Here is a 24,186-nt window from a genome sequence, read left to right on the forward strand (position 1 = left end):
ATCAACCAGCAAGAATGGCAGGTGCACAGCAATGTCAGCAACAGGATGGTATGGAGGTAGATGTACAGATGTCCTATACAAATAACATCTATTCTTATTAATTCTGATTCACACCTGTGTAACGCAATTTTTTTCAATGCAATGCATTTGACATAATGAAGACGTGTCAATTTTAGTTTACACAAAAATTAAGTATTTATTTGAGCCCTATAAAAAAAGATTAATAATTACAGGTGTTTTTTATGGCTTTAAAAGTTACAGTTATTGTAACTGACAGAAAAACAATTAGATGTGGCTGAATCTAGTGATGTGACTCGAGTTGAACGCGAGACTATATTGCGCATGCGTCGATCTTGGCACGCGCCGAGCAGAACACATTCACGCAGTGGGTGTGTGCGCGTTGGGGAAAGTGTACAGGATTCTAAACGTGTCACTTCTCGAAAGATAGTTTCGTTATAAGTCCAACCCAATTGGTAAAACAATGTTAGAAGTGAGTTATTTACACGTTGTGCGCCCACTCCACCGATTTTTGTTTTAGAACGACGACGAGCGAGAGGAGACTTCAGCCATGGTGGCAAAAACGTCAACCTGTTGATGCAGACGCTTTATTTTTATTTTTATTTTTATTACCGTCGGTCAAGGTAAGTTTCAGGCCGTAAATACTTTTCTGCTGGTATTTGTTGCGACAACACGTGTGCAAGTCTTGCTGTTGTGTTGCTTGTGCTGTAACACGTTACAACTGTTGATTTATCGAAATGTGTCGAAGAGAAAGCATAATATTTTCTGCCTGTCCTGTCCTATGACCATTTAATTAAACATTTTAATGAGATTTTTGGGGGATGAATTACTTTCAAAATATGCAAGTTAATAAACCATTTCCACAACGTAAAACGTTTGTAGTTCGCTGAAAAACAGTCTTAAGTGCTTAGCAGTTGAAGTTATGCACCTGTATTTAATACATAACCCAACAAAATGGGGTATTGCCGGAATCATTTCCACTTTCACACAACCAAACAGCATCCTGCACTCAGACAATTTGCATGGATTTACACTGCAAATCCAAGTGCTCAATTCCACTTTAATTCTACGCACATACATACGGTGTATGTACTGTGTACAATTTTTGACCGCTTATTTCCATGTACATCTAACTGAATCATCCTGTATGGATCTATTGACAACTTGGCACTAAAGGAACACATGAAACAACTCGCATGCATTCATGCCAATATTTTGCATAACTCTGCAAGTGTCAACACAGGGTAGTGAAAATAATATATCTAATCTGTAGGGGTGTTAGAAAAAATCGATTCGGCAATATATCGCGATATAACTCGAATCGATTCGATATGCGGCCGATTGATTTTTAAACATACATTTTTTTTATGGGAATATTCAACAAAATGTCTTACTTTGGGTTAGGATTCACACATTAAAAGCATGGAAGAATGTTATATAAAGGGAACATTGAGCCTTACTATTTTATTTCAGTGCTGTTCAAACATGAAACAGACTGCAACCTGTTTGTTAAATGCAGTGGCTCAGTTATAAGCCTGAATTTTCAGATAAATAAATACATTTTCATACTAATCTTACAGTGTACAAGTTTACTGATCAGTATTTTCTAAATTTGAGTTTAAAAAAACCCGCAATAATAAATTTTTAGATTCGTATCGGGATTAATCGGTATCTAAACGAATCGTGACCTATGAATCGTGATACGAATCGAATCGCCAGGTCATAGGCACTTCACACCCCTACTAATCTGTAAATAATACATAGTTTAGTTGTCTGGCCCTTTCCGTCCACTGATTTAATTAAAGCCCCTCCCCCCTCTATTGCCCGCCATCGGCATACGTTTAGTTTATTTTTTGATGGGTGCACCTGCTATGCACAGACACAAAAGATAATCAGTCTACTTTGATAAAGGACTACAGAAATAAGAGAATAATTGCTGTTGAGATGCTGGAATTGGAGAATTTGGAACAATTTTCAGTTAAACAAACAAACAAACAAGGGGTTTAAATTATAGGTCTCAAACTCGGCTCCTCGAGGGTCGCAGCCCTGCATGTTTGAATCAAATCATGAGAATTGCTATCAAGTTTTTGCATAAATTGCAGATGCTTTGAATCTGATATGTTGGAGTAGGGAAACCTCTAAAACATGCAGGACTGCAGCACTCGAGGACCTGAGTTTGGGGGGCGAGTTTGGGGGGCTCTCAATGATTACTCGTTTATTAAAATAGTTGTTGATTAACAGAAGTGGGCATTACGTCAATATTTATATGAAATCTGTCACCCATTTTGTTGACTTGACGAGAAAACGGACAGACTAAGCATTGTCGGAAGTGGGTTTTTGTTTATCAGTGTAATCATCAATAACCAGGAATGCCCATTTTGCTAATGAAGGATGAAAACATCGACACACCCACTTCATCTGACACACCGCAGAGTAGTTCCACTTCTTTTCTGAAAGTGGGCCGAACCACTCTTTTTCTTGCCGGGTTCAAAATTGCCGGGTCAACGTTTTCCCCATTATAATGTAATGCCATTCATACAGAATATAAATAACTACAATTTTGGCAGACAATGTAAAATGGGGCTTTTAATTTTAGGAGAGCACACATTGTTCCGTCTCTATGTCTTGAATGAAGAGCCCTGCCTAACAATCCATCCGTTCACTGAAAATCCAATTCACAGTCACCGAAAAGATGGAGCCCACAAGGACCGTGGGCAAAAGGCGGACTACACTCTGGATTTAATATCACTTTGAGAAGTTAATGACTAATAACTGCGATTGGCTGGTGACCAGCTCAGGATGTACCCAAAGTCATCTGGGATATGCTGCAGCACAACTGCAACCTTATCGAGGATGAGCAATAAACATCATGGGAATGTAAGGATGGCTGACTAATTTTAAACACTTGCAGTAAACGCACCTTCATGTGTAAATAATACCTGGCACACTCCTCATGGGATTTAAGCACAGTCACAGTTTATTTAGCGAAGATTCCCGAGGCTGTTCTAATCTGTCAGTCTTAGATCACCGGCACTGGTTTTGACATGCTTTGATGTTTCCAAGCAGGCCGAAAATTTCTTACAAGAATGTTTTCTTCTGGTTGAAAATCTGAAAGTGCGCATTCACCACTACCATACAGCACATAAAGCAGATGAAGTCATTAAATGCTTCTGATATCTCTGCTCAAAGACGAATTCCGAAGGTTCAGACTTAGCCTATGTACTAGTCACAATTTGGTTAAGATTAACACGTTGGTGTCAACAATTACTTAAATCATGGTTTACTTTAATGTGAATGCAATAATCAGTTGAGTGTGTTCCCAGGTCCCTTTTGTCTTCTGCCCCGCCCTCTAGTTGGGCTTCCTGTTTCTCTGATAACTGACTGATAAAATGCTACTGTGACTCAACCGGAAAAGCAGTGTTTAAACTAACATTGTTTAGCCTATTTGCAATAGATGAATCACTTGTGAAGAGATTACTGCTGCTTTCATTAGGGAATTGAGATCAATTGATAGAATCTTAAAGTTGGTTGTTGTGAATTTTATAGGCAGCATGGTGGTCTTGTGATTAGTACAGCCACTTGACAGTTAAGTTTTGTGCTTTGAATCTCGGCTACGGTTATTTTAGTTAACTAAAACTAACGAAAAGACTCCAACTAAAATTCAAAAAACAATTTCGTTTACGAAAAAATAAAATAAAAACGAAAATGCTTTTAAAAAAACGAAAACTAACTGAAACTACATTTTATGTTTACAAAACTAACTATAATTATAGCAAAAATGTGCTTCGTTTTAGTCTTTGGTAATCAATTTAATGCCTGAGCTCTTTATTTTGATATTAACCGGAATAAGGACATTTGAAAGTGTGTCACACAAAAGTGACGTCATCTAGCAGCAGCCAATAGAAAAGCACCTTTCAGATGACGTTGCTCCCAAGGTGATTTTTAAAATATTGCACACAAGTAATACACACTTAAAAAAAAACCTAATACTAATACTGAAACTAACTAAAACTAAGCATTTATGAAACAACAAAAATTAATAAAAACTAACAGAACCACCCTGAAAACTAATTAAAACTAACTAAATTTAAAAAACAAAACTCAAAGCGAAATAAAATGAAAAATTCCCAAACTATAATAACCCCGGTGCACATCGGTGTATTCCAGTATTTCTGCCCACATTCCAAAAACATGCATGTGAGGCCCACTGAACACTCAAAATGTCCTATAGGTGTGAATGTGAGTGGTACAAAAAATGGATGGATTTTGTCAATCTTGTTGAGTCTACTCTAGTTAAGCCAATGAAGTTGTAATAGTTTTCATTAGTTTGCAATGGTGTGATTCTACCCAATAAATGTGTTATTTATTAATTTGACCTTATGTTTAAGTGAGGTTCCCGGCCTGCTGAATTGAACATGGCAATACCTGCATCTCATTTATTTATTTTTAAACACAATCATAAACCCATTTTTGCAGCAATGAGGACTTGCGTCAATGCAAGTTGACAAATACTAAAAGCCTTAAGACATGATAAAAATGAAGTCAATTTCTCTTGACGAAGAACAGATCCTGCAAGATTGCATTAAGGTGGTGACTTGACTTACGATAACATGTGAATTGACTACAAGACAAATTGCTTTCGAATTGATTCACGGTCCTTGTGTGACTTGATCCCGTATTTTCTACTTTGTCACACGCCGCTTCTCACGTCAAAGTATGCTGAGTGTGGAAGGGTTACTTGTAAAATGACTCCAGAGCATGTGTGTCAGAGTGAAGAGCTCACAGCATGCAAGGGGAATGAGCTCAAATGGTATCATTCTCCAATGCCATATTAGTTATCCGTTTCATGCTTCGCTTCACAATTTGCCTGTGAGGACTTGCATTTTTCACTTCTCTTTTCTTCTTCCATGGTGGCGAAACCAGAACAATGCTAAGATGAGCTTATTTCAGGATAGAAATAAAACGTTTGGTTTCATGTTTACATTTTTCACTACTGTAGTGACAGGAAGAGCAACAGAACACACTAAGCATGCGGAATGGATTGGATTTAGATGCACTGGAGCTGATCAAGCATGAGTATTATTTTCAAAAACTTAACTGAATCGTGATTTAATTTGGCTTTTTCATTTGCTAAAAAAACGCCCTACAGGGCCAGTTCTGAGAAATGGTTGTTAACAGGCCTTTGTGAATCAATGTCTACTTATTGGCTCAGTGTAGAGACATGTTCCACAGTCCCCTGGCACACTTCCCTTACTTTGGAATTACGAAATCACTTGAAGTATACACACTTTTCAAAATCACAGACAGAGTGTAGGCATGCTTGCGCACACACAATGTGAGTGGTAATTGTGAAATATAGTAGCCAGTCTGAATCATTGTCTGATAATGAAGTTTAAAATACTGACACTATAAAGCAGTCAATGTAACCGAGTATGAATAATTTGATATCACATATATGTGCTGTTCTTTATTATTTTTTCTTTCGGTCAACTTTCACTTTTATTCCACTACAACGCCTAAATAAAATGCATGCTTTCACTCCAATATATTTTGCCTAACCATCTTCGTTACTACACTCTAAAAACAGTTGGGTCAAAAATAACCCATTTATGGGTCAAAAATGGACCAATCCTCTACTTGATCGATCTGACCCAACTTTGAGTCAAGAAATTTGTCTTTCAGCATAAAACAACTCATAAATATTGGTCAGATCCTTTACTTGGGTCAGAAAATAGGGTCATTTTGTATAAAACAACCCAGAAAGTTGGGTCAAATTGACCCATAAAGTGGATTGGTCATTTTTTTTTAAAAATCTATAATTGGGTTACTTTTGACCCAACTGTTTTTAGAATGTAACTTGGGTCAATTTGACCCACCTTTGGGTAAAATGTTTTAGTAATTTTCTATAAAACAAGTTAACAACCCATAAAGTTGGGTCAGATCCTCTACTTGGGTTAATTTGACCCAACTTTGGGTCAAAAATAGGGCCATTTTATACAAAACAACCCAGAAAGTAGATCAGTTTATTTTTTATCCATAATTGGGTTACTTTTGACCCAACTGTTTTTTGAGTGTAACTTGGGTCAATTTTACCCAACTTAAGGTAAAAAAATTTGGCCATATTGAAACAACCCAGAAAGTTGGGTCAGATCCTCTAGTTGGGTCAGTTTGACCCACCTTCGGGTAAAACAATTGAGCCATTTTCTATAAAACAACCCATAAAGTTTTGTCAGATCCTCTACTTGGGTCAATTTGACCCAACTTTCTGGGTTGTTTTGTACAAAATGGCCCAATTTTTGGCCCAAAGTTATTTCTGGGTTGTTTTGTACAAAATGACTCAATTTTTGACCCAAAGTTGAGTCAAATTGACCCATAATCTGGATCGGTCCATTTTTTATCCATAGTTTGGTTAATTTTGACCCAACTGTTTTTAGAGCGTACTTGTTTAAAGCTGTTGCCCGCCCCTGTGACCCGAACCCAGATAAGTTCCTCACAACATCGCCAATAAGTCTCTTTCTTCTCCTCCTTCAGCAAGACAGACTAGCCTTGTGCTTTCTTCGTATTTAAAGGTTGACCAAAGTTAGCTCTGGTATCCATGTCTGCTACAACATGTTTGCATTCTATCGACAAGCGACGTTAATGTTTCTCTTTGTCTGTTGTCCAGTATATGAAGGAGATGCCACATTTCGTTGAACCCCTCTCAACGGAAACTCTGATCTCCCAAAACTTCACGTTGAATGTCTCCAACACGAGTATCCAGTCCACAGCTCAAATCTCATCTGTCGCTCTGCTGGCCATCGTCGGTAATGTTAGCCAACAAGGAATCCTGCGCTGCACTTACAAGGAGGACTTCAAACGTTTCCTCCTCCCGGCCGTGTACACGTTGGTCTTCCTGCTGGGTCTCCCGCTTAACGCTGCCGTCATACTGAAGATATGGAGGAGGCGGCCCGCTCTGTCCCGCAACAACATCTTCATGCTCAACTTGGCCATAGCCGACCTCCTTTATGTGACGTCACTTCCCCTGCTCATCTATAACTATGCGAGTCATGATTACTGGCCCTTTGGGGAATTTGCATGCAAACTGGTCCGATTTCAGTTCTACAGGTGAGGCTCGTACGGAAATGATGTCCTTATAAGGCAGTGCTTAAAACGTTGTCTGTTATTGTTTGTTAAGGGAAGAGGCTACCTTAAACATTTATTGACAATATGTTATATACTACTTTAAATATGGTATTCTGGTTAATATTGCGTTACTGGAATATGAGTCAAGGAACAAAATACAGCAGTTTTTATCTATATCAGAAGGCGTTCATTTTGCCACTTGCTGTCGACTGAAGATGACATCACAGTTGCTCAGGGCTCAGGCATCGACCAATCACAGCTCACCTGTTTTCTGAAGCTGAGTGTGATTGGTTGTTACCTGAGACCTAAGCAACTGTGATGTCATTTTCACTTGACAGCAAGTGGCAAAATGGCCGCCTTCTAATATAGATAAAAACAGCTGGATTTTGCTGCTTAAAGGGGAAGTCGACCTTAAATATTTCTTGACAATAATATCTCACTAGTCTAAACATTGTATTTGTGGAATATGAGTTGTGCCTCAAAATCCAGCCGTTTTTATCCATCTAAGGGGGCGGCCATTTTGCCACTTGCTGTCGACTGAAGATGACATCACAGTTGCTGGCTCAGGGCTCAGGCAACGACCAATCACAGCTCAGCTTCAGAAAACATGTGATCTGTGGTTCTGATATTGATAAAAACGGCTGGATTTTGACTCATATTCCCCTAAAGCAATGTTAACCAGAATACCATATTTAGACTAGTGGAGCTGCATAGAATATATTATTGTCAAGATTTTTGTTTTTGTTGACTTCCCCTTTAATGTCCTGTCTGTTTGTTTGTTTATTATTATCACAGTAACCTTCACGGCAGCATCCTCTTCCTCACCTGCATCAGTGTGCACCGCTACCTCGGCATCTGTCACCCGCTGGCCACGCGGCACAAGCAAGGCGGCCGCAGGCTGGCGTGGCTCATTTGCGGAGGCGTGTGGCTGGTGGTGGCCCTCCTCTGCGCGCCCACATTTCACTTTGCCTCAACGGGGATCCAGCGCAACCGCACCGTCTGTTACGATTTAAGCACGCCAAAGCAGTCCGTGGGCTACTACCCGTACGGCATGGCCCTCACCTGCCTCGGCTTCCTCTTGCCTTTTACGGGCGTGATGATGTGCTACTACAGAATGGCCCAAATCTTGTGCCTGCCCGTGTCCTACCAAGGCGTCAACGTGCAGACGAGGGACAAACGTGACCGGGCGGTGAAAATGATCATTGTTGTGGCCGCTGCGTTCTGCATCAGCTTCCTGCCCTTTCACCTCACCAAGACCTCGTACCTGGTGGTGCGCACGCTGCCGAGTGTGTCCTGCGAGACCAGGAACCTCTTCTCTATCGTCTACAAGAGCACCAGACCGTTTGCCAGTATGAATAGTTTTCTGGACCCCATTCTTTTCTACTTTACTCAGCCACGGTACAGACGGAGCACCAAAAGGTTCGTCCTCAAAGTCACCTCACTGACGGATAAGCGCGGCAGTGAGTGACTCGACATGGCCACCAATTTGTTCGTGTAGTTGATGTCATCGAGTAAACCCACCAATCAAACGGTGTGTGATACTAAAACCTAACTGCGTCTTTACTTGTGAGTGTTCTTAACTGCGGAATTCTGTTTTTACATGAGTCAAATCACTGTACTGTAAATGTTATATGGTTGGTTTAAAAAAAAAAATGCTGTAGGATGAAGCCAATTTTTGTACTGTATATATGTATATATGATTTGAATAACAGCAACATGATGTTGTATGTTGCAGACGCTATTGTTCAGCATTGTTTTTCCATATCTCTGGCAATACTTTTGGTCCGTTTTGAAGTTATGCATGCCTTGTTGCCTTTTTCTCCACAAGGAGGCATCGGCGTCACATTTCATCAAACTCATCTCATTTTGAATTGTGTAAGGTTTTTGAATCACTCCCATGGACGGTAATTGTTCAATGATGCTGTGACAATGCATAAGATCAATAAGTAGTCTGATTCTTGTTTAATGTGTGTCATGATTGTTCTGAACTGTGCCAACACATGTCATGTATAAAATAGTCAAATTCCGGGCTTGCATCAGCAATACAATTCTACTTTTGTTATGCGAGTTAAAAAATGCTGCTATTGTTTTGATTGCGAACAACTTTTCGGATGTTGACACACTGATTAATTAAAACCTGTCACTGTGAATAGTTTTATTTACTTATGTGCATAAGTTCTTTAAATGAATTGAACAGCTATAAACAAAAGGGAATTCGTGAGAGACCCAGAAATTATAAGACTGACATCATCAAAAGGCAAACTTCTAGCACAGCGCCACCAACATCAAAAGGCAGCCTCAAGTGCAGATTTAGAATGCATTCAACCAAGCCTTTAATTTGATTGTGTTATGGTATGGGTGCTTGTTTTACAGTGGAAGTAAGACATTCTCAAGGAGATTCAGCATGAGTATCTAACGCACTGTTGGGCAGAGCATGTGGTTGGTATTTGTTTTATCAAGAGTCCTGTAATTGTCAGTTCAAATGTTCAAATATTTGTTCCCCCCATTTGTTTTTAATGCATTTATCTCAAACGTTATTGATTTATTACAATTTAAATATTAGTAATAAAATGAGTAAATTTAAATTAACTACATAACTACACTTCACATTATTCCTCCATACTTTTCATGCACAAATTACTTTTTATCTAATCTACAAATGACCTGGGCCATGTTTCTGTTTTAAAAAGGAGGAAAAGCCAAATTTGCTCACCCCTCATATAATAAATCCGTCATGCTCGAGATTATCCTGTGGAGGGAGCTGCAGCCAAAGTTCATTATGTGACAGCGTGTGATTCCCCTTCAGAACAAAAGGACACGTAAAGTAGACAGCTTTATGGGAAGCACCACATAGGCTTTATTGTGGATGAGTGAAAAGCGATCCTGGATGCTGTCAATTGAACACATTCGCTTAACAGCATTAGACATTTTTACCTGGAACGATGTACAAAAGACTTATACTGATTGACTATTAAATGAAGCAAAATGAAAAAGAGTTGTTCTAACAATTAGCACAATCCTTCTGCATTTTGCAGTGCATCCAGCCAGTGCACAGTATCAGTCTCCTTATCAAAAATAGAGGCTGGGGGCGTGGGGGGCTTTTCCTCTGTATCCCCGAGGGGTTATGACAGCCCCTATCCCCTAGTCCCGCCCACTCCCTCTTGCCCTATCTCAGGCATTAACATGCACAAAAAACAACACAAGTCACAGAAAGCCAAATAATGCCAAAATAGGGAATCCACAAACAGTTTGAGGAAAGAATAGACTGATGCAGGGTGACCTGTTTAATGGGCACACGTTTAGCTAAGGATGAAGAGTTGGCTAGCACAAAAAAAAGTTCGACTGTGGAGTGTGGAATCGCCAATATGTAAGTTTTAACAACTGAGGATCAACCTGCGTTTTCCAGACTTTGGTAAAAAAGTGTTGACTTTCGGCTGCGGGGCACAAATGGCTTTTAATTCCAAAAGGATGCAACGTGCGGCGTGACACAACAAAGACAACTATGAACAATGGCAGAGAGACACAAGAGGAGTGCACCGGTGTACCGCAGCGTCTCTTTTAAGAACTTGGACTCGTGCGGTGCCAACAAAAGTGAGGAGCGACAAGACAAAAGTGAGGATTTGGAAGCAGCCGGTGGTTCTCTCCTTCTGGAGCCCGGCGGGGCAGAACAGCGGCATGTCAGTGCGTCAAGAAAAGTTTCCAAAATCTCTGCCGCCACAACCGCCGCGACCGCAGAGCCAAAGAAAGCCTCCTCCGCCCCTCTCGCCTCCATTTCTGCCTCTATCCGCCAGCTCACCGAGAAATTCAGCAACAGCAGCGGTAGAAGTGGGGGAGGAGGAGGCTCCGAGGGGACCCACAACGCCTGGCCGGGAGACGTTGCAGCAGTGCCGCGTGAGAGCAGCACACTTCCCCGCGTCAGAGCCTCCAGGAGGAGCAGCTCTCTGCCTCGACTGTCATTGCACTTGGACAGCGGTGTTTCGGACAACAAGTCTTTTTTGGACAAAGTGCACAAGTTTAACTCCAGCACGGACTCTGTGTCTGGGTCGGACTCTGAAAGAAGGAGTAAAAGGCGTACTCGTGCCGTTTTAACAAACGACAACACTGGTAAGAAACATTCTTCTTGCTCATCTGATTCTCAAAAGACTTGTATTATCAATAATGAAGAGGATGTCACGATTAGTGGGCCCTGTAAAGCTCACAGAACTTACCTGTCTACACATTGCAGTGAATTTATTTCCCTGCATTCTGATAAATGGCCAAGTGTGACCAAAATTAGACGACTCTTTGATGAGAGACAAAAGCAAGGACATACTTTTGAGAATTTAAAACAAGCTAGTCAATGTGATTTAGGCCTGCTAAGCAACCCAGAGTATTGCCCTCTTTTGGATAAAAGCAACAAACTTCCATCTTGCACTCCAACTAATGAAGCCAGAACTCCATGTTCCTCTGAGGCGAGCTTAGTTGAAGGACAGAGCCAAAACAGCACTGCTGCCGCACAGAAACTTTGCGACACTATGGACTTGCATTCCAAAATCTACAAGCAGCAGAATGCACTCGATGAGGAGGCACACTTAAAATCATCAAGTTATCGTAATGACAAGATTTCTGGTAGAAACAAAGTTCAAAACAGTAGCATTTGTAGTTGTTCTCATGGTTACTGCGTTAAAAAAAGTAGCTCATCTCCATTCAGATCTCACAGCCCCAGCTCAGAAGCAGAGGCTTCCCCCCAAACTCCCACACTGATCGAATTGACCTCTGACCCCCACCGTGACCTTCAGAACTCTGCTACTACTTCTCGGAGCAGTTTGCTGAGCCAGAACGCCTCCTTCTGCGCCTCCTTTCTTCAGGAGCCGATCGTGAGGGAGAGAAGGGTTAGTCAGGGGGTCGGGCTGGTGAGGGATAGTTTGCATTCCTCACATAGCTCCTCTACAGCTCCCGCCTCTCCCCCCTTATTCCCCCTCTGTGCTCCAGCTCCAGATAAAGCCGTTACCTCCTCCTCGACTGTAGCTCCCTCCTCAGCTCCTTCCAGAGTTGACTCTATGCGTAGCTCCCGCTGGAGGTTTAGCTCTGGAGACGAAGAGGAGGAGCATAGCAGGAGAAAAAGAGGAGGTGCAGGCTGGAGTGGCCCCTCTCATCCTTTTGTTGGCGTCAGTGGAGGAGAGAAGGGCGTCACAGAGCGAAGTGACAGTTATTTGTCACGCAGTAAAAATGGCCGGTGGAGTGCAAAGGGCATCGGTAGGTCTTCGGGCAGTGAGGAGGAGAGTCCTGGTTCTCTAGGACCATCCAGCCGGGAGGCTGTGCGGCGCCGTTCTCTGAGAAAGAAGAAGCGGTCCTCTGGTGGTGCTTTAGCGACAGGTCGTGATGATTATAACGATCGTGATGGCGAATCAGACGACAGCGACAGTGAGCCCTCCGTGACCATGGAGCATTTGGATAGGCCCCGCCATGCGACCACAGGAGGAGAGCCAGTGTCAAGAGTATCACGGAGCCACTCTGCAAAAGAACCTACTTTTCATAGTAACAGAGCCAGAGTGCAGCAGCAATGGGAGCGCATCTCTTCACCCGTGGCATCCACGACACTTCCTGGTGTCTCTCGAGTATCAAAGGTCAACATCCCCTCTTTTGGCTCACGTTATAACAGTCGATATTCCAGCACTGAGACACTGAAGGTGGAGGACCAAGCTAGCTGCACAAATCATGGACCAAACAAGTTTTTGAACACCGGTGGAGACAACGCTACCAGAAATGCTTCCTCATCTATGCTGAGTAAAACATACTCTGGGAATTTTACCGTGTACCGTTCCCCTAGCTTCGGACATGGGGATAATTTCCCTCGTACCCAAGTGCGGACTCGCCCCAAGATTGTACCTGCAGTCACGTCCCCTTCTGGGTTTCTTGTAAGAGAAGGAAGATTAACTGAGGCTATGAGATTACAGCCGACAAGTGGAGGGGATAGGGCAGATGTTAAAAATGGAATATCCAAGTCCAACCCTGATATCACAACAGAAACAATGACACTGCTAAATTTCCTGAAATCAGACTTGTCAGAGTTGAAGGTGCGGAAAACAAATGAGGAAGGAAAATGCGGATTGGGCCCGCAGAGTCACTTCTTGCCCTCTGGTCGTCGCTTGTCCCTGAAAGACTTGACGGCGACACTGCGGCGTGCAAAGTCCTTCACCTATTCTGGTAAATCCCCGGCAGCTGTGCGTTGTTACTTGGCAGGCGGTACAACAAAAAGAAGTACTTCCGAGCAACAGCTGGACGTGAATAAGGAGAAGACTGGAAGCAGGGTGTCCCTGTCGGACAGGGAAGTAGAAAGCGATGGAGGTGACTTTAGGCTTGGAAGAGGACAGATGTTGTTGGATTATGGGTACGATGACGAGGACGACGAAGTGATGCCAACGCCATTGCAAGAAAGATATGTGCAGGAAGCACGACAGGTTATTCAGGATATTTGCCAGATGAATACCCGAGATGATGACATTGATATGAAAAACGTAAATGACATTGAAGACGAATGTTTTAGAATTAAGAAAACAGATGAAGAGAAGAGAAAAGGAATGAGCACTGAAGGTGAGGCAGAAACAGACCAAGGGGCCGAGTTTAGGACCACAACGGGAAGAGATAAACACGAGAGGGAGAGCGAGAATGGGGAGAGGGGGGAGAGGGAGAAGAGGGAGAGGGATGGACAAAGTGTGCAGCTGGAAAAGCTAAACAGTAGGGATACAGGCTACCAGGAGAAGGTGCAGAAGCAGAACAGAGAGACGGCGAGGGCGTTACAAAAGGGGGACTCGGAAGAAAGTGTGTGCTATGACCGCTCTATGGACGAACTTTCAGGCCACGAGTCTAGTTTAACAGATGAAGGGATTGTAACAGAGCCAGAGATTGGCCCCAGTGACCCCTCCGAGAGGGCTTTCTCGGGGTCGGGAGGGGTTAATTTGGGGTCATGCATTGCTAGGGATGTACTAGGGCAGCCTGTCACCATATGGAAACAATCAGCGCTCCACGAAGAGAAATGGCTTAAGAAGGAAAGAGAGGAACTGATGGAGAACAACACCGGCTGTACGAATCGTCTGAATGAAGTCGGCATACCTCCCTCCTTGCCTCACCCCTCCTGTCTGGAACAGAGTGGCGGCGTTATCACAGACTCAATTGCTGGGCTCAACTGTGTCGACGCAACCGACAACAGCCACACTGTACCGCAGGCATCGACTGGCACTTTAGGAGGACCCGAAGCACCCGCAACCCCCAGTGCTGTCCGTCGAAGACGCAAGTTTTCCCCTCCTGGTAACATTAACACAACCTCAGAGGTTAGTAACAGTACCACGGACTCAACAACAGCTGATGCGAATGGGGAGTCAACAGTGTATCGCTCCCTCAGTGATCCTATGCCTCAAAGACGCTCTTCTGTGGCAGAAGATGAACATTTTTCCTCTGTTGACAGTAACCTTTTAGGATCTCTTGCTATTAAAGGAGGAGGGCCACCAGAGACCCCTTCTATACCCACCTTATCAGAATACAAAGGAAGTGTGGCCAGTGACTTGTCTGTATATAGTGATGGCGGACTTTGGGAAGAGGTAGTTGGTGACTACAGTGGCGTGATCAGGAGCATTGTAGCTGAGCCCGGAGCCATGGACAGACTGATGACTGACGACCATGGCAATGGCAAAGCTCCCAAAAAGAAATCATTTAGTGACCCGAGTCGACGTAGTGATACATCTTTGCTTTCCCATAATGACTCTCAGGTTAAAGGTCAGTTTAGCAGCACTGGACCAATCAATGAGCTGGATCAGACAGGCGCCATCCCGCCTTCCAGCAGCGAGCCAATCCTGAACAAGCCTAAAGAAAAAACATGGGAGGCAGAGGGGCAGCCTAAAGTGGACATAAACGCACAGTCAAGTGATTGTCGCCATGGAAGTAGCACTATTGACATCAAGAAGGCTCCTCCCCAGTCTGACAGTCCCGCCTACGAGGACAATGTTGCAGATCGAGGTGGACTAAAAAAAGCAGAGGAGACGAAGAGGTTTAATTTTGACCTCAAGCTCGCTGAAGCTTTATCACCTAGGATGGTTCGCCGATCCCCTAGAAAGCGCCCAAACAGGTTGGCTCAGTTTTTTTCTCACGAAGACCCATTTGAGCCCCCAGAACAAGACGAGCAAGACAGTCCCCGTGCTACGTCTGAGCTCACGCCTCCTCTTCCCTCATCCAGACCAAAAACCAGACCTAAGCATGTAAGACATACCAGCGAGCCTGCCACATTCATACCTATCTCGCCACCTCCACGACGAGAGCCTCTCAAGGAAGGGAGCAGTGTCTCAGACCAACGTACTGGAGTTCCTACAGCCTTGAGTAAGACCCCCGTAGACAAGGTTCCATCTCTGGAGGATGTGTCCCAGAAATATATTCTAGACGTTGGCCCTCCCGAGAGAGACACGGATGGTCCGGGGCCTCTTCCTGGGAACAGGGATCGGGCTGAAGGTTCGGTGTCTTCATCGGAGGGGTCCAGTGAGATCTTCACCAGTCAAACTACAGGAGCTGTAACACAGAAGGTTTTGGACCATGCACTATCTACACCAGCCCCCCAGCGGACCAAGCCAAGAGTGGTAAGTCCACATTTACATTGTTATTGTTGTGTACCTTTGACCTTAAAACAACATTGTGCATATTTAGTTTGTGTTTGTGGCATTTTTGACTAGAATCTCAGACATAAAAGAGAGGTTAGGAAATGAATTATAGTTGGGTATTTTGACAAAGAGAGAATTACAAACATACTTTGTCACAAAATTGCTTTAGAGCAGTCCATAATATTATGTGGAACAGTTGGTGCTTTCTTATGCTCACAGCTGACAAGTGTGTATGCGCCTTTGGCAAGTTGTGCTGTTGTGAATTACATGTCATAATGTAAGAGTGTGTTTGCAAGACTACATTAGAGAAACCATTACAGTCTGAGCTGTGTTCAACAAACATCACAGGATGTTATTGGTCTGATTAAACAAATGTCAGAAATACGGAATTAAGGAGCCCGGCCAAGCTAGTCAAGTGCATGTGTCTGTTTGTTCCATCCAATATGGTTTACAGCCCTCCGGAAAAAAAGAGAGGACACGATGAGCATTTCACTACCACTCAGACAAGTTTTCATTAGTCATGTTTAGGGGTGTTAGAAAAAAATTGATTTGGCAATATATCGCGCTATTACAGCGCGCAATTCTCGAATCGATTCAATATGAGGCCGAATCGATTTTTAAACAACTAAACGTCTTACTTAGGGTTAGGATTTAGACATTAAGCATGGAAGAATGATATATTAATGGAACATTAAGCCTTAATATTTTATTGCAGTGCTGTTCAAACATGAAACAGACTGCAACCTGAATTTTCAGATAAATAAATACATTTTCATACTAATCTTACAGTGTACATGTACAAGTTTACTGATTAGTATTTTCTAAATTTTAGTAAAAAAAAAAATCAATAATTAACTTATAGATTCGTATCGGGATTAATCATATTGAATCGAATCGTGACCTATGAATCGTGTTACAAATCGAATCGCCAGGTGCTAGGCAATTCACACCCGTAGTCATGTTCACTATTGGCAAAATGCGCAAAGCTGCCCATCAGACTATAATCTAGTTATATTGTGGCTGTCAAAACAAAAATGATTAAAAATCAAAAATTAGTATTTCGCATGTGATGTAATGTTTAGTGATAGTATTGGAGTATGAGGCACATTTTTAAGCAATGATGACTCTTTATAGAGAAAATTAAAAACCATAAAAGTGTTAGTCTGGTACAGTTTATGATTATTGACATCATTTCAAGTTGATTTCATGATGTCATTTATTTTGGTATAAATCTCATTACCATGCTATATTTTATCCAATATTCTTTGCAGTGGTGTAGAACTAGAAAGTAAATGTGGGAATCTTTGAATGTCTCACGATTCGATTCGATTCCGATTTTTGGGTCTGCGATTCCATTCAGAATCGATTTTCCATTAGGAACAATTTTTGATTCAAAATTATTTGAGTGACAATGATTTTTGCTTCAATCTATAGATGTGCAAGGAATTGTAATGATCTACTCTATGATCTCGCGGCACTTTTATCACTCAAAGGAACGGCTCCACGCTGAAAAAACAACAACTTTTATTGGAATTACTTGATCGTGACTTTTTCCTTCTACTCTCTAATGTGGCTACAACTTAACAGTGTAATAGACTGCGTGGAACCACACTGCCCCTCAGTGGCCAAACCGGGTACAACATGAACAGCGCTCCAAATAAAGGCACACACAGACAAAGGCAAGACAGCATAAAATAATTTAAATAAAATCGATTTTGGGACATTTAAAATCGATTCTGAATCGTACTAAATGAGACTGGTGATTCTTATCAGAATAGATTTTTGGGCACACCCCTACGAGAAAGGACAGCATCCTCAGGTGTTTTTAGTTACTTTTTAAAACTACATGATAAGATTCGAGAGTGAGTCAGAATGTTAGAAAAACTCTAATTTCTACGCTGAAATACAACCACAATAATGTAGTAAACATCATCACTTGCTGACTGCTTTCTTTGGTTAGTTTCCTTACCCAATGTTGTTGCCATAGTGACAGAAGCAGTAGCTGCTGAGTGACCTCGGCCTGCGGGAAATGGCTTTAGGAAAATAGGAAGTTGTTGTGGTTACGCAAGTGTTTGACGATGTTCAATACTGGTGGCTGGCGTGGCGTTTTCTTCGTGTGCCTATTGTTAGTCTGGAATATATCAGTGCCTTGTTCCCAACATGCTGTTTAGAGCGCTGCTGTGCTGCTCTTCTGCAGCGTGTTTTTGTCTGCATGTACGTGTCTGAGGGAGACATTTGGACTGAATATAACATTAACTTGGGCAAGCCAAAAAAGAGCACAGACTGGATAGAGTATGTGGAAGAAGGAAAGCAGTTATTTGTTGTGTTGATTAGAGCTTTGTGCAATTCGATCTGTTGCGGCCTTTTCGCTTTTATTTACACTTTTTCCTCATCCTTTTGATTTCTTTATTACTCAGCAAATTATTTCAGATCCGCTTACTCATGACATCGTCCTTACTCCATTGTTTATGTCGTTTAAGATTCTCTCTTTCTCAACCCGTCTCGCACTCTTTTTGGAACATAGCAGTGAAGTGAGATCATTTGTCTTGGTGTAAGCAAACCAAGCCAAAATATCAGGTGGGGGGGAGGGAGGAAAATAAAGTTCAGAGGAAAAAGTGTTGGCTAAAAGAATGGAGACGAGAACTGACAGAGTGCTGAAGAATGAAACCATGACAGAGGCGAGCGAGGGAGGGGGCGAGGCAATGAAGCGTGATTGTACACATCTCCACTCAACCACAGCAACAGGGTCTGATCAAAAGGAATATCCTAATGACCACTGTGACAGATGGGAGGTTTTATGCAAAAAGTATTGTGTGCTGCTACCCTAAAACTAGGAGTGAATATTTGACAACGTTCTCCTTGATCAACTGTGAGGACAATTAACAATCAATGATGATCTTCATGCTACCTGAAGCTGTGCCATCATTATGGACACGCAGAAGTGCCAAATGTGGAGTAAACATTTTGGACTTTTTCCCCATAATGCCACAGGATATTGACTTAAAAAATATATACAATATATATTTTTTAAGCGTTTGGCCTACATTATACCAAGTATGCAAGTCAATACCCTGTTGCCCTATATGGGGGGGGGGGGGGGATGCTACATCATTAGCATTTAGCCTTCAAGTACATTCAATGTAAATTTGGTGGTGTTGCATTTCCCTTAAATAGTGAAATAATGCCTGCCAGTCCTTCCAGTCGCGTTGGAATGAGGACATCTTAGACATGTGTTCATTCATTCCAACCGCACGTTCGGCACGTATGAAATGAGGCCGTTGTAGTCCTAATGAAGAGCTTGAAGAAGAGAAGACGCAGGGCTCCACATCCCACGAGCGCGAAAGGTAGTGCGTTTATTTCTTCGGGATGGACTTTGTGTTTTATCAGACCACCCAGCATGAAACAAACGGCTGATGTTTTTCCCTCCCCATCCACATGTGGTCATGGTGAAAAGCAGCAAGCATTGATCAACTTCATTGGTCTCTTTGTAGGATTGCGTAATAGCTATTTTAAGTGGACGGAGAAGGGCATAGATGGTCGAAGTGAAACATGGCGTTCTCCACCGATTGAGTGTGCGCGTCTCGTCTAGAATGATCGGGGTGTGATTTTATTTGGAATGATGTCATTTGGTACAGTCGGCTGGCAACCAGTTTTGTGGTTTGGTTGCGGACAAGTGCTTGAGAAAATGGATGGACGCTATCCAACGAGTGTGTGTGTGTGCATGCGCGTGTCCTCCCACTAAGAGGGTCCACTTTCAGGTTTGCTGTCTCTCTCGTATAAATCTTTACAACTCTTGAGGATGAATACACATTCTTATCATGAAGAATGCGTGTTAAATGGAGAATTGGAGTGATGCCATGTCTTTTCAATTGGGCAATGGTATTTCGAAACCAAGAAGGCGACATCGGCACCCACTTACTGTCCGACGTGCTTTTATTAAATTCCAGTGTCTGCAATCTGATCTAACAGCAATGTTATCAATAATAGAGACAACAACACAAGTCATTCACGATTTTTTTTTCATGTCACGTCAGGTTTCAACGTATTGTCAGGCACAAACGCATACCAGTTGCACTTAACTAGGCTGTTTGAAAGTGAAAACTGTAACAGCTGATTGGCGACTTTGCCACAGAGTCAGCAGTGACAGGAAGACGGACACAGTACCATTTTTTCAAATTCCTTAAATTTGTTTATTTATTTATTTTAATAATGACGACGATGTCATGGTGTGTTCCTCTTGGTTGACTTATGGCACCATCAGAACATTTATCTAGATTTCTCATTCTGAGCTTTTGAGCTATGACAGCTGATATTTTTTTTTCCAGGATTGTGCATTTTTGTCCGAGGCATGCAAAACTGTTCATTGTATCCCCACTAATACCCCCTGTATCAAACATAGTTGAGTCACTACTCTGTATTAAATACAAATAAAATCAAAACCTAGTAGAAGGATTAACTAATTAACTAGACTTGACACCGATCTGAGTGGCTGCATCGGGATCGGACAATATTTCGCATTTGATACAAAATAGATTATCGGCTGTAATGTCTTAATTTGTCTAATCAATCAATGACGTCATCGGCGTTGGCTTAGAATATTAGATAGATATTATATTTCATGCTTAGCAACATTTTATTTATTTATTTATTTGTTAATTTGTTGATTATTTCATACATTTCAATTGACGTCAATTATACATGGATTTTTGCTGCTGTTCCCCCGGGAATGGCGGCAAACGACTGTAAAGTAAATATAAAAGTTTTTTTTTAATAGACATGTTGCTCCGTCTTGTGATCGAATCACTGATCGGTTATCTATTTTATTTTTTCAAACTGGTTGATCGGTGATCTGTAGAAAAATTCTGATTGTGTATAGCCTTAAATTAACTGTTCTACTGTATTTTCTCGTGGGAAAAGCGCTCTTGAGGCCCTTTGGTTGGTGACAGTTGTAATATTCTTCCTTGAACTTTCACTTCTAAGGACTGCCCCTTCTAAGGATTTTGACTTTTTACTCAAGTCTTGCCAGCGTAAAGTCAGGGAATTTCAGCCCTTTGAACATCAGAATACTATTGGCATGTCCTCCCTCACCATGTGTCCGTCCCAGTATCTTTGCTCTGGCCGGTCTTGCGCTAACTGGCTCAATGTGCGGATCCACCCCGTGTAATTACAGAGCATTTTGCTTATGTAAGGAAAGTGCTTCTCTGAAACAGCACTTTCCAGCTCTCCAGCTGCTATCTCAGCTCTTTTGGGAGTACATACTGTATTTTAGAATAAACGGTGTGTTTGTGTGAATTACACGGAGTCCGATTTCATACATTGATGGGAAAACGGGGCACAGTTAAGCTCTGCCTCTTGCGTAGTGTTTGTAACGTGTGCTGTTGAAAGACGAATGAATGTAACGTCGGAATGTCATTTTTGGCACGCCATCTCACTTCCACCTCAAATACACATAACACATATAATTGATTTTAAATAGGATTATTACGTTAGAGATACAGTTCAGGAATACACAAAATACAGAACAGTTTGCGCAAACCTTTATTGAGGGATGATGCAAGGCACAACAAAAACAAATTACATTTTAGGGAGGATATGGATGAGGGTTGAGATACAGCAAAGTATTTTCTCCGTTTGTCAATAAAGTATTGTTGTGACTGTAATCCCCTTAGAATTATGTTTGTTCATACTCTTCTTATGAATGAGGAAATGCAGTCATTAAGTGACAATATTTCACATGTCGCAAAATGCTGCTGCTAGCTTCATTCCTGGGCAGTGCTAACATAAATGAGGGGCAGATTATTTGAAAAGTAACAGGCTTTTGCCCTGACACAAAATTGAGCGTTATTATTTTTGTAAAGACAGAATTTTTGATACTACTCTTGTATTTAATGTTTTTTTCTTGTTCTTGCTCTTCTTTCTTCTTCTTCTTCCTTCTTCTTCTTGTTCTTCTTCTACTACTACTTCTTCTTCTACTACTACTTCTACTGCTGCTGCTGCTACTACTACGACTTCTTCTTTTTCTTCTTCTTTTACAAGAGAGCAGGAGATTTGGATAGTTTTTGTGAGATGTGGACTGTTAACGGGGCACTGTGCGACGTGAATGAGGAGGTGCTATGTTTTAGTGCTGTTCTGATGTAAAAGCATTTTATTTTTATTTTTTTATCTATTTATTGAATTGCTCTTGCCGAGCTGTGTGTTATGAAAATAATGTAAATAAGTGCGGCAAATAAATGTCCTTTTTCAAAATCAAAATCAAATCTTCTTCTTCTTGTTCTTGTTGTTGTTGTTGTTGTTCTTCTTCTTCTTCTTCTTCTTCTTCTGCATAAAAGTGCCCCCACTTGTGATGTCCCACCTCCTGTGGGGTCTGTTAAAAATGCAAATGCAGCCTATCGATATTTGTTAACAGTTACATTTAATAGCCATACTTGTGTGAATCAGACCCCCCCCCCCCCCCCCCATGTAGCTCTCTTTGCTACGAATCGACAATGACAGACTGCAATACTATTCTAATTCACTTTTTCATGTGTGAAGGCCGACGCTTAACATGACAATAGCAATCAGATTCCATCTGACTGCTATTGTGATGTAGCGGTCAGAAGACTCTAAGAACCACTGATAGAGAAAGTAGTGGTCTTTGTCATGTGAGTTCATATGCAGGATTAATGATAATTTTATGTAAACGCAAAAAGTCATTCACACAATAGTGCAACTGTAGCATCATTTGAGGGTGGCTAGCTCCATGCGTAAACACACACACACATTCTGTGGGTTGACTGGACCCTTCAGTCCTTTTGTCATCCAGTCAAACATGACAGTAGAAATATATCTGCGGTCTTCCTCCTCGCCCCGTCACCCGCTCCTTCGTCCGTCCTATGGCATCGGTGCGCCGCTTCGGATCATGCTCTAGCTGCCAGTTGAGAAACTCACGTGAGAATGGGAACGGGAGACGCTGGAAGTCTCGCAGCGCCGTGCAGGAATGGCTGCTGGGATCGCGGATCAAAGCGCAAGGAGAGGAGGAAAGTGAATGGAGGGCAGCTAAATTTAAAGCAGCATCCCAGGCAGGTGGCGTGTGTCAAAGTTCCGACGCATTGTTTCATGATTTTGGCTTCTCAATGACGATGTCCTGTTGGTGTCTTTTTGGTGCACTCTTGTAAAAACCTGGGAGTCATTTCATACATTTCACCTCTTGGGTGAGGTTTGGGAGGTCTTATCCTCCTGGCTGCTACTTGCTTAGATAAAACATTTGATCCCAGGATGAGTCTTCATTGAAGTGTGAGTCAGCTTGAAGGAATGCTGACCTTAACTTCACAGAGAGAGAAATGCGTGTGGACGCGTGCGTCGGTGTGATTGAAAGTGTGAGAATCCGAGGTTAAGATTCTTTGTTTTAACAGGGAATTCAAAGGATTTACAGCGAGTCCCTTTTTTCTCTCTGGCTTTAACTTTTTCTGTCCTTATGTGTGTATATATGTAGCAGAATATAGTAAATGAGTTTTCCTGACTTGGAACTCGGACCTAAAACAGGTCCCAGATTGATTTCCATTGGCCGTTCAGTAAGATCCTTGATTCATGTTTGTTGTAATAATTTCATCATCAAAGGTCATTGACCTAGCTGAATAATTATTAAAACGGTGTGCTTGTGTGTGTGAGTGCTGTCCCTTAACTAGAACCAAATGTAACCCAGGGCATGATTTTCTTGGCTAAGTGATGTTTAATGATGTCTGCATATTGCCTGCAGATTTCTCCCCACCTCAAAAGCAATGTTTGATGCTCTCAAAGAACGCTCCCATCACCCAATGTCAGCTGTGCGGTAGTGTGTGTGTGTGTGTGTGTGGGGGGGGGGGGGGGGTTGTGTGTAATCGGGTCAGTCTTTTCTGAAACAATGTAGTCCTTCTTCACTCTTCAATGGGCTTCTTATTTTCAACAAGGCCTCTACTTTTTTCTCCCGACGAAAAATCTGATTCACCAGCTGGCGTTTGCGTTGTGCGGTTTTGAAATGTTATTGTGAAAGGAGCGGAGAAATTATTCGGGGTTTGTGTCATGTTCCCAAGGAGATGTCATTCAAATGAACGTTGGTGAAGTGCATATTTTCCTGAGAAGTATTGGGCCAGCGTCAAATGCTGCTGACTGATCCCGTCGGATTAAAAGCAGCAGAATCTTAGCCATGGGACATTAAAAAATAAAATAAAAAATACCTGTGGTAAGATTGGGGTCCGAACCCTAAATTGAAAAAAAGTGAAATAGAAGAAAATATCCTTCACAATAAGTTTACTTTTTTAAATTGCAAAATGTATCTTTCACAAACTTGTCTCATAATGTTTATAGTGGGATTTAAGTGATGCGTTAGCAGAAGTTAGTGAAAGGCCATGTTTCAACTTTGAATAAAATCTCCACCAGAAGGAGCGGAGTCATAGAATCTCTGTCA

The 24,186-nt window shown here is 42.0% G+C and overlaps 2 protein-coding genes across 2 annotated transcripts in view; both read left to right on the top strand.

The window, feature by feature from the left end:
* Nucleotides 1-358: 358 nt before the first annotated feature.
* Nucleotides 359-9,290, top strand: p2ry6 (pyrimidinergic receptor P2Y6). The gene is made up of 3 exons (XM_086080698.1): nucleotides 359-641; nucleotides 6,683-7,122; nucleotides 7,936-9,290. The coding sequence occupies exons 2-3, from the start codon at nucleotides 6,686-6,688 to the stop codon at nucleotides 8,606-8,608; spliced, it is 1,110 nt and encodes a 369-aa protein (XP_085936824.1). The 5' UTR covers nucleotides 359-641; nucleotides 6,683-6,685; the 3' UTR covers nucleotides 8,609-9,290.
* A 1,069-nt stretch (nucleotides 9,291-10,359) lies between these two features.
* Nucleotides 10,360-24,186, top strand: part of arhgef17 (Rho guanine nucleotide exchange factor (GEF) 17) — a 54,320-nt gene continuing 40,493 nt past the window's right edge. Inside the window, exon 1 of the mRNA XM_086081260.1 lies at nucleotides 10,360-15,743. Within this exon, the coding sequence (XP_085937386.1) occupies nucleotides 10,650-15,743 (5,094 nt within the window). The 5' untranslated portion in view covers nucleotides 10,360-10,649. The remainder of the gene's footprint in view (nucleotides 15,744-24,186) is intronic.

This window comes from Leptonotus elevatus, chromosome 7 (assembly GCF_054856555.1).
Source record: "Leptonotus elevatus isolate MCC_2025b chromosome 7, RoL_Lele_1.0, whole genome shotgun sequence".
In the NCBI taxonomy this organism is placed as follows: domain Eukaryota; kingdom Metazoa; phylum Chordata; class Actinopteri; order Syngnathiformes; family Syngnathidae; genus Leptonotus; species Leptonotus elevatus.

Excerpts from the sequence above, each read along its gene's own strand:
- p2ry6 (XM_086080698.1), top strand. The coding sequence starts at position 6,686 with ATGAAGGAGATGCCACATTTCGTTGAACCCCTCTCAACGGAAACTCTG. Across the intron at positions 7,123-7,935 it reads GTCCGATTTCAGTTCTACAG|TAACCTTCACGGCAGCATCC; the intron begins GTGAGGCTCGTA and ends TTATTATCACAG.